General features: G+C 45.5%; 1 protein-coding gene across 1 annotated transcript in view; it reads left to right on the top strand.

The window, feature by feature from the left end:
- Positions 1-2,310: 2,310 nt before the first annotated feature.
- LOC307237755 (cyclin-Y-like) overlaps positions 2,311-11,575 on the top strand; it is a gene marked incomplete at both ends in the record, with an annotated part of 16,131 nt that continues 6,866 nt past the window's right edge. The window contains 2 exons of the mRNA XM_080010519.1: positions 2,311-2,467; positions 9,915-9,989. Coding sequence (XP_079866645.1) covers positions 2,311-2,467; positions 9,915-9,989 — 232 coding nt within the window. The remainder of the gene's footprint in view (positions 2,468-9,914; positions 9,990-11,575) is intronic.

The raw sequence follows: 11,575 nt of genomic DNA, 5'->3' as shown, positions 1-11,575 counted from the left end.
GTAAGCAGTTGATCTAAGGTGGTAGCCTGCTCTGTCGAAAGTTTAGGGAGGTCGATATCATCAAGGAATGAGTTCATGTTTGAGATATTAGATTCAGTATCCGAGTGATATACTAGCTTATTATAAAAGTCTCTAAATATGTAATTGATGTCTTGTATGTTATCGTACCCTGTGGATCTTTGATGGCTGTAATAAGTGTTTTTTCTCTATCGCGTTTCAGTTGATTGGCAAAAGATTTACCTGATTTGTCATTGAATTCAAAAGAATTTGCTCTTGGTCGTTGCGTGAGGAATTGTGTCTTTTGATGGATGGATTTGATTTGATTTGATGATAGATTATCAAGTTGAGATGTAATTTTCGGGATCTCATTTTGGATTTGCTCAGTGGATGAGCGGGCTTGTTGGGAGTGCAACTCCTTTAGTCGCTGTTCGAGTTTATTTTGGCATTCTTGTCCTTTCTTTTTCTTGTGAGTGGAGAATGAAATAGTACTACCTCTTAGAACTGCCTTAGCTGTTTCCCAGAGTAAGGATGGTGATATTTCTAGGGAGTCATTCAGTTCAATGAAAGAAGTCCATTCTCTGGAAAAGAAATGGTTAAACAAACAAATCACAAATCGGTCCGTGATTGGAAATTACAATATTGGATTGGATGTATTGGGTTGGGTGGATTTCAGGATTAGTGATTTTGGACATTGCGGAGTTACTTGTGAAGAAAAGGTCAATTCGAGAGAAACTTTGGTGGGGTGGTGAATAATATGTGTATTCTCTAGAATGTGGGTTGTCCTCTTGCAGACTAACTCTGTCCTGGATGCAAATGGCATACAAATACTCTGTGTTGTATGCCCAGCATGCTGACAGCACAGGTTAAAAAAAAAAAAAAAATAATAATAAAAATAAAAAATAGAATGTGGGTTATTTGTTGCCAACAATCCCCAAGAGCAAGATCACTCAAATATTTTTTTATAGTGTCACACCAGGATTTGTGAATATTTCTGGCTTGAGAACGGTCTATCTACTGTGTTGAAGTCTCCTCCCAATATAATGATTGGGTCAGAGAATTCTAAGATAAAATATTCTAAGATCAAAATATATTGTGAAAGAAATTTGAGTCGTCCTCGTTGGGGCCATAAATATTAGCTATGGTTAATTTGATGTTACCTAAAATTCCATTAATCATTATGTTACACCCTTCTGGGTGTGATATATTGGTTTTATTTTTATATATCCTTATTATCCTTATTATCCTTATTATTATTATTATTATTATTATATCATTATTATCATTACTTATTACTTACCCATATGGTTACTGAGCGCCTTCAGCTTCAATACAAATCTGTACAAAAACAATAGGGTTCCCTCCCTTGGTGCGGGGCCCTAAATACGGCCGCAGGCGTCACTGCACGTGGTCCCGGGTGGTCACAGCAACTGCACCGATGAGATCAATTTCAATTGATCAATGGCTCCCCCCCCCACCCCCCACACCCCCACCACCAGTCCTTAGCTCCCCCCCCCACTCACAGTTATCTCTCTCTCCCCCCTCCACTCACAGTTATCTCTCTCTCCCCCCTCCACTCACAGTTATCTCTCTCTCTCTCTCTCTCCCCCCTTAAACTCACAGTTATATCTCTCTCTCTCTCTCTCCCCCTCTCCCTCTCCCCCTCTCCCCCTCTCCCCCTCTCTCCCTCTCTCTCTCTTCCCCTCCCACTCACAGTTCTCTCTCTCTCTCTCCCCCCTTAAACTCACAGTTATCTCTCTCTCTCCCCCTCTCCCCCTCTCCCCCTCTCTCCCTCTCTCTCTCTTCCCCTCCCACTCACAGTTCTCTCTATCTCTATCTCCCCCCCTCTCTCCCCCCTTAAACTCACAGTTATCTCCCCCTCTCCCCCTCTCTCCCTCTCTCTCTCTCTCTCCTCCCACTTGCACCGGAACTTTTTCCTCTCCAGCACCGCCCGGCTTCCCCCTCCATTCTCCCCGGAGTGCGGGCCGCAGAGCGCGGCGTGCGGAGCGGAGCAGCGTCTGTGCGCGCACGGAGCCCCCGGAGCCTCCACGGAGCTTCCTGTCCCCTGGGTGTGCGTGCACCCGCATGGCGGTGTGAGCACAGACCCCTGGCTCCGGGACCTGTTTTTTTTGAATTTTTAGTTGTATTTTTGTTGGAGGAGAGAGAAGCTGAAACGCTGCAGAAAGCCGGGTGACAGGAGCGCAGCGCCGGCGTGGCGGACCCGCCCTCAACGCGCTGATCTTCGGGATGAGTGGGATCTGAGCCGGGTGGAGGTTCTGGTTTGCTGTGACAGGACGGAGCTCCGGCGGAGGGATGGGGAGCAGCAACTCCTGCTGCCTGGCCGGGAGCCCCAAGCTCCGGGGGAACAACCCGCACTCCAGGCTGGAGTCCTGCCACCCGGAGCCCGAGTTGAGAGCAGGGGAGCCGGGGAGCCACCTCCAGCACATCAGCGACAGGGAGAACGTGGACGGTAAAATTAATTATTAATAATAACAGTAGCAGCAATAATAATAATAATAATAATAATAATAATGCATGTATTTTTATTATTAAGGTAATCTTATATCAATATTATATGGTTATGATCATTTTATTACGATTATTACATTATTATAATTTGTTATTATTGTTGTTATAGTCAGTGTTATTATTCCTATTTTAATTATTTATGATTATTTCAAATTTATTATCATTATCTTGTATTATATTATAATATTATCAATAATATTAATTATAGTAATAATGTTTTCATATTTTGTATTATTCTTATGCTGGTTAATATTCTTATTATGATCATTATTATTATTTATGATATTTCTAATATATTATAATTAATAATATGAATGATATTAATCGGATTCATTTTGTATTATTCTTATGCCGGTTATTATAATTATTATTATTATTATTATTAGTAGTAGTATTATTTATTTTTATTTATATTTTTTGCAATTATTATTATTGTTATTACATTTTCATTTTTTCATCAGGACAGCTCTATGTATGAAATGATGTGCCACTTCTGAACCACGTCATTAGGGTAGTAAAGTACAACAGTTTAAGTGACGGTGCTATGCCATCGTTTTTAAACGTATACGAGGACCTCACATGCATGAAATCCTATGTTTGGTGAATGTGCCCCAGCTGGGCTCCAGATCCGGGCCGGGATCTGGAGCCGGGATGGGGCACATGTGCGCGCTCCCAGGGTCCCGTGCAGCTCAGGGTTCACCCGGGCAGACGCCTTTGTGTGTAAAGTCTTTGTTTTCGGGGCTGCACGACACTCCGCCCCCCCCCCCCCCCCCCCCGCTGACACGCTGATATGCATCACAATCGGCCCTTTCACGCTGGAACAGTGATAGGTGGCGGGGCGCTTTCCAACCGCGAGCTATGCACGGCCTTTCTCAGAAACCGTAGACACAAGACACCATTGCTTAGATGTCATCGTTTTCCCTCAGGGGCTCGCAGAGGGCCATGTCAGTTTGTTTGTTTGTTTGTTTGTTTGTTTGTTTGTTTGTTTGCTCAAACCGTAGAGTGATGGTGCGGTGACAGCCTGGCCATGTGGCTCTGGCTTTGTGCAAAGGAAAGGGCGTCAATGAGCTGTGGGTTTACAGGACAGTCACACCGTGTTCACGCCCTGGGACCCCAACCCCAACGCCTCCATTCCAAAGTTCCAAAAAAACACAAGAAAACTGACAGTTATACATCAACAGTGTTTTGCCAACCATGTCGCTATGGGTTACTAGCAGCTTGTCTTTTACAGTGAACACGCCCACATCCCCGTAATGTCCGTCTCCCGTCAGAATCCTTTTTTCTTTTTCGGAAAGCTTTGGTCCAGCGGTTGAGGGTGAGTTTGCTTACCTGCAGTGCTCACTGGGCAGGACCAAAAAAAGCCTTTTAACAAGGAAAGCAAAGTGCGACGCGGTCAGATCAAAGCCCCGAGGCCGCCGTTCGTCCTCTGGCGGTTCTCCCGCCACCTCCAATCTGGTTTCCTCCTGTTTCAGGTTTCGAACCGTGAGACACTTGAGGTGATCTCTGCCGGTTGCCATTCGTTCACCGCAAAACTATATGTTAGTGCCGGGACTATAAGCCAGCCCTGAAAGACAAGAAGACATCGGAGTCACCTGAGGAGAGACGACGGTGGCGACGCCTGTGGACAGGAGGTGAGCGACAAACAGCACAAGAAAGACATCGTTGATCCGTGTGTCTGACCATCTCAGCCAGATTCAGACGAGAAGGTCAACACCAATTTCATCCCCGTGTGTCCGAGATAAGGATGGGCGTGCTAACCGTGTTCGCTCAATGCATGGCTGCAGATGGGATCAACTAGCTGAGCTCCTGAGAAGTTAGGGAAATACACCTTCCAGCGTCACAGAAGCTGAGTTATACATCCGGCTCCTTCGGTGCAGGTAAAGATTAAAGCATAAAACAAAACTCAGCGGAATGAACTGGCAACCCTTCAGCAGGAGGCTTACAGACCATGATTACAAGTGGATAAATGGTTCGATTTGTCAAACATCGTCTAGAATTTACCCTGGAACGGGAGAATACTCAATCGGGTGAGCCAGGGAATTGAACCCCCAACTCTGAGCCCCCGTGTTAGTGCCTTCTGCTCTACTCTCCACTCATATCTCAGAGGTGGGACGCCACTCTCGGCCCGACTCCTGCTCAGAAACGCCCCCGCTGCGCCGACGGTTTGGACTCCCGTGGCGCACGAAGGGAGACACATTAATCCCACATGGAGTCCCGGTCATCTCCGTCTTTGAGCGCGTCCAATCAGGGGGGACGCAGCTGCTTGCCTGCGTCACGGCAGATAGAGGGGAAAGCCCCGGAGGCGCAGAGATGGCGAGCGTGTCTCTGGGACGCCGTCTCATGAGCAGCTCTCGAAGGCCGTTTGCCGGTCGTCCGATCAAGATTCCATAGGTTTATTCGTCACATACATATACATACTTTCATACATATATGCAGTGAAATGTAATAATCGGTAATGATCGGAGGCGCCGTTGGAACCTCCACACCATGACTGGACTCTGCCGGTGACACCGACCTGTTTGGGGAAGAGGTGAATTGTAGGCGGCGGCCAAATGCAGAACAGCATCGTGGGCGGCCACGACGACGACCGGAACCCTTTGAGCTGCCTCTGTTCAGGAACATTTGACTTCTTTTACATTTTCTCTCTGTTTGTTTTGGGGATATTTCTCCTCCGGGTTTTTTGGAAAATTGGCCAAAAGCATCATTAACAGGAAGAGACCGTCACCAGTTCTGCGGACGCTGAGAATCAGTGAAAACCGTCTCCTCTAGACCGGTAGGTTTGGTCATCCGATGAGGAGCAAATGTTCCGATGTGCACCTACGCACGCGGAGGCTTTATGTTCATCCCAGGTTGGGGGGTCCTGGGAAACCACGCCGCTGCGGCACGCCAAGCCCCCACAGCGTCGGCGTTTTAAAGGAGGTGGGGTTGGGTTCGGGTCGGGTGACATCAGACGGGTCGAGGGGAACCCGAACACCGGACACCGACCGGGCCACCTACGTCTGAAGACATGACGAGCGACCCCCGCGAGGATGTGGAGCTGCCGTAGGGACAGCGACTCTGCCGACTCCACCCACGGCGGCCGGCTGGCGCCTCGCCCGGCGCCGGCGGCCGGCTGGCGCCTCCCCCGCTCGCTGAACATGTTTTTTTTGCACGCGGTGAATTTGTCAAACGGTGCCTCTACGCGCTGAGAAAGCGACGTCGAAGCCTGAACGGAGATTTACCGTTGCCGCAGGAGACACAGCGTCCGCACGGAGCAAACCGAGGGAAGGACCCGGAAAAACAGACAACGGCGCCGTTCTTTACTAATTTAGGCTCAATTACACGAAATTCAATGAACTTATTTATTTTTGCCACGGAGAAACAAGGTCATCGCACCAACTGAAGAAGTACGTAGGGATGGGCAGTCACGACTCATAACCCAAGCGAACAACAATGACAAAAAGCCTTTCCTCCCACTGGCCATCGGCGGGAAATGTATAAAACAAACTCTCATGACATGACAAACGTTTCCCACATTTGAGGCTTTCACCAGCGTAGAAGCTCCTTCCCGCGCCGCTCCGCCTCGTCCCAGTGGATTCACCTCCGCATGAGGAGGTTCAAAGAGCCGACCCGATTGGCCGTTCTCCGGGCTGCGCCGGCGCGCGGTGTCCATCACCGGCTTCCCCCGCGCAGTCAAACTGCAGCGCAAGAATAACTGTAACAACTGAGTCAAAACATAGAAGTGATTTATAATTAGAATTCATATCCTATGCACTAGTACCAATAACTGATATTTATTTGACTATTTATTTGGCTGTTTATTTATTAGAATTATACGCTTTATTTATTTTATTTATTTTATTAATTTTTTCAGATGGTTTTGTTTTCAATATGATCGTGATTCAGAAGAACAATGGGTTTACTGTACAGAGTCTATTTGTGGGTCAGCTTGTGTGAATGGAGCGTGAGTGAATGAGTGAATGAGTGAACGAGTGAATGAGTGAACGACGTCCCGTTCATCTGACGTACAAGCAGGTTTAGGCTGCGAGAGCAGGCCTTCAGCCCAGGAACGGAATACAAGTAAAACCACACAGCTGATGTGAATCTACCTCACAGACACTGTAGATAGGATGGATGGAGAGAGTGAGAGAGAGAGAGAGAGAGAGAGAGTGGGACCGAGAGAGTGAGACAGAGAGACAGGGAGAGAGAGAGACAGAGAGACAGAGAGAGTGAGACAGAGAGAGTGAGACAGAGAGACAGGGAGAGAGAGAGACAGAGAGAGAGAGAGAGAGACAGAGAGAGTGAGACAGAGAGAGTGAGACAGAGAGAGAGAGAGTGAGAGAGTGAGAGAGAGGGAGTGAGACAGAGAGGGGGAGTGAGACAGAGAGGGGGAGTGAGACAGAGAGGGAGCAGTCTTGTGATCTCCCTCCTACAAAGCCTTCAGTGTCTTGTCTCCATCATCTGACGTCTCTTTACATTTGAGAAGAGATTCATCGTCGCCAGGAGAATTCAATGTTCCAATCTGCTGTCATCCATATACTATCTAGTACCTAGTAACTACTATCTAGTTCCTAGAATCTAGTAACTAGTACCTAGTAACTACCATGTAGTTCCTAGAATCTAGTAACTAGTATCTAGTAACTAGTAACTAGTAACTAATAACTAGTAACTAGTATCTAGTATCAGAATCAGAATCAGAATCAGAAATTCTTTATTAATCCGAGGGGGAAATTACTTTCGTTACAACTCCAATCTACATACAACATATTTACATACAACATATTAACATACAAAATATAATAATTATTAAGAAACATATTTATATATGAATAAATATATAAACATATCTTGGTAAAGTGTAAAATGTACAGTTAAAATGTGCAAAAAGAAGAAGGTGCAGAAGTGGAAGTCGGTGTTTTGAGGTCAGGTTACAGAGAGGGGGTGTCTGACTCTCTGAGGGAGGCGTTGTAGAGGTTGATGATCACAGGCAGGAATGATTTCCTGTGGCGCTCTGTGGTGCATCTGGGTAAGAGGAGTCTTCTGCTGAAGTTGCTCCTCTGCTGGGCCAGTGTGTCGTAGAGAGGGTGTGAGATGTTGTCCAAGATGGACTGAAGCCTGGACAGCATCCTCCTCTCTGCCGCAGTCGTCAGGGTGTCCAGCTCCTCTCCTACGACATCACCGCCCTCCTGGTTAGTTTGTTTAGTCTGTTGTTGTCTGCGACCCTCAGCCCACTGCCCCAGCATGTGACATCAAGAAGATGGTACTGGCCACAACAGACTCATAGAACATCCTCAGCATCGTCCGGCAGATGTTAAAGGACCTCAGCCTCCGTAGGAAGTAGAGTCGGCTTTGGCCCTTTTTGTAGACTGCCTCGGTGTTTCTGGTCCAGTCCAACTTGTTATTGAAGTAAACCCCCGGGTACTCCTCCACAGTGTCCACAGGGACCCCCTGGATGGAGACAGGGGTCACGGATGCTTTTGCCCTCCTCAGATCCACTATGAGCTCCTTTGTCTGAGTCACATTGAGCTGCAGATGGTTCAGCTCACTCCAGGTGACAAAGTTGCCCACAACAGTCCTGCATTCACTCTCATCACCCTTTTTAATACAACCAACTATTTCAGTTGGTTGTCATCAGAAAACTTCTGAAGGTGGCAGGACTCAGTGCAATAGTTGAAGTCTGAGGTGAAGAGGGTGAAGAGGACAGTCCCCTGTGGGGCCCCAGTGTTGCTGTCTACCCTGTCCGACACACAGTTCTGTAGGCGTACATACTGTGGTCTGCCCGCCAGGTAATCAACAATCCAGGACATGATGGGGGCCTCCGTCTGCATCGCAGCCATCTTCTCACCCAGTAGAGCCGGACGGATGGTGTTGAAAGCACTGGAGAAATCAAAGAACATGACTCTCACAGTACTCGCCGGCTTGTCCAGATGAGTGTAGACTCTGTTCAGCAGGTAGATGATGCTGTCCTCAACTCCCAGGCGGGGCTGGTAGGCGAACTGCAGTGGATCAGTGAAAGGCCAGACCATAGGTCTTAGCTGCTCCAGGACGAGCCTCTCGAAGGTCTTCATGATGTGGGACGTCAGAGCCACCGGTCTGTAGTCCTGAGGGCCGCTGGGACCCGGCGTCTTCGGCACAGGAACGAGGCAGGACGTCTTCCACAGCACAGGGACCCTCTGGAGGTGCAGGCTCAGGCTGAAGACTTGACTGAGTACTCCACACAGCTGGGGGCACAGGCTTTAAGCACCCTGGGAAAAACACCGTCGGGGCCTGCAGCTTTGCCGGAGTGGAGTCTCGTCAGCTGTCTTCTCACCAGGTCAGGCGTGAAGGACACTGTAGAGGTGACAGTTGGGGGAGGGGTGGAGTAGGTGGGTGTGAATTGTGTTAATTGAATTGGTTTGAATTACAGGGGCTCTGACCCGCCCTAATCAAGACTTGACCCCGCCCAAAAGGGGTAAAAACAAAATGTCGGGGGCTGGAAACATTTATACTTCCTTGATCATGTGATCAAAGAACGTTGTCATGTATTTCCCGTATTCATGCCTGGAAGAATCTTTTAATATGAGTTCAGACGCCCCTAAAGTGGACCGCACCATCCCGCTGCTCAGCAAATAAAAACAGTGTGTTTTTATTGTAGATTTATTTATTTTAATCTGTTTTCTAATTGGATGAAACAAAAAAGCCCAGGTGTAACATCGCCCCCCCCCCCCCGCCACACACACAAACAAATATATAATCAAATAATATCATCAAATAATATAATCAAATATATAATCAAATAATATCATCAAATAATATAATCAAATAATATAATCTAATATATAATCAAATATATACATAAATATATAATCAAATCATATAATCAAATAACAAATATGATATGCTCATATAATATATCTATTTATCTTGTTGTGTCGTTCATTCATAGCAACTCACCACATTTTACACACACACACACACACACACACACACACACACACACACACACACACACACACAACACACACACACACACACACACACACACACACACACACACACACACACACACAGCCTAAACTGGAACCTGTATTGCTGCCTGCAGCTAGATTTATTATTGTCTTTGTATTATACTATTCATACTATTATTATAAATTATCTGAGCATTATCATTTATAATCTCTTATCTCTGTGTTCAGTATATATACAGCATATATGTATACAGTATATATGTATACAGTATATATAGATGATATATACAGCATGTATACAGTATATATACACATTATAAATACAGTATATATACTGTATATAAACATTATATATACAGTTTGTATACAGTATATATACTGTATATATATATAATGCTTTCATGCATTCTCTGTTGTTGCGATATGTTATTGTTGTTGTTGTTGTTGTCGTTGTTCCTCCAGAGTTAAACATGGAGTACAACCCGTCGGATCACCCTCGTGCCAGCACACTGTTCCTCAGCAAGTCCCAGTACGACGGTAAGACTTTGACCGTGTACATTTAGTTATTTATTCATTTGTTTAGAAATATCACAGAAGCAAACATGACATTCAACAGCTGCAAATGATACATGGTATAGATAAATGATTAATAAAGTGATGGTCATTTTGCTCTGAATTGCTTCTGTCTTTATGTTTTTAGATCATTTATTACATTAGAGCAGATAGTGCGACATTCTGTAAGGATTTATATTTAAACTCACAATAACGCTGGATTTTTTAACCAATATTTGAATATTATAAAATAAAACTGCCTCAAATCGTCCCCCCCAGTGATCTCTGGCGACCCACTGCGGGGGTCTGGCACCACAGGTTGGGAACCGCTGGTATAGACCCCGAAGAAATGGTCGAAAAAAATATGATAATAAAGTGGAATGATGCACAAGCTACTAAACCAGAACAGACATCTTCAAAATCCCAAAAATTTAACTGGAATAAACTGAAATCAACAGAAATAAACAAAAATAAATACAATTAAATTGAATTAATAAACAAATAAATCTTTAAAAACAATGTATTTTATAACATGGAACAAAGGCATGAGGTGGAAATCGAATATTAGATCAAATTATAAAAAAAACCGAACTGCATTAATGTTGCGTCAACGGACAAAGAATATGTGATCGATGTTTAAACTGATGATAATGACGATGGACGAAGCTTCATATTCATTTATTCTAATGAGTTGAATTGAGCTGAACAGTCTGTGTCAGGACATTGATGCGTTTCCTCCCCGCGGTGTGAAGCCTGGACCGAGGGCAGGGGCGGCTTCCCACAGGTCCTCAGTTCAGCTGCGACAGACAGGCAGTCAGACAGACAGCCAGACAGACCGACAGACAGTCAGACAGAGAGACAGATGTACAGACAGACAGACAGGCAGACAGAGAGACCGACTGACAGTCAGACAGCCAGGCAGACAGATAGATGTACGGACAGATGGACAAACAGACAGGCAGACAGCTAGAGTTAGACAGCTAGACAGAGAGAGACAGTCAGACTGCTGCTTAAGCTCATTTTCCATGGTTGCTTTACAGCTCTTGCGCGTGTGGCGGACCCCGCCACCAAACAATGGAAACAGCATAAAGAGCAACACGCAGAACGCTGATACACTGAACAGCTGTTTGTCACAGCGTGCCAGCTAATTGAAATAGGGATACATTTCAAATGTGTGTCATGGATTACCACTTTAAATAGATGTGAACCAACAGAGATGGACCCGCTCTCACCAACATCAACTTTCTACTGACTTAGGGATAGTTTTTCAATCATTTTAGGGACCTTGAACGCATCGTGATGTATTTGGATGAAAAGTCGAACACATTGCAGTTTCAATGATTTACAGAAAATATATATATATATATATATATATATATATATATATATATATACACTACACATTTCTATGTTTATACATTGATGAACATGAACCTGCCTCTGCCTCTCAAGTGGAATGTGTTTGCTTCTGATGACAATGTGAGTTTTTGGGAGAGTTGGGATCTGACGAGGAGCTGCTTTCTCGCCCTATTTCAGAGCCTCCCAACATGAAGGGTAAGTAGACGCTCGCC

The sequence above is a fragment of the Zeus faber genome (genome assembly GCF_960531495.2).
Source record: "Zeus faber genome assembly, chromosome: 12".
NCBI classification, from domain to species: Eukaryota; Metazoa; Chordata; class Actinopteri; order Zeiformes; family Zeidae; genus Zeus; species Zeus faber.
Note: the sequence above shows the minus strand (reverse complement) of the source record. Positions and strands in the feature narration are given on the sequence as shown.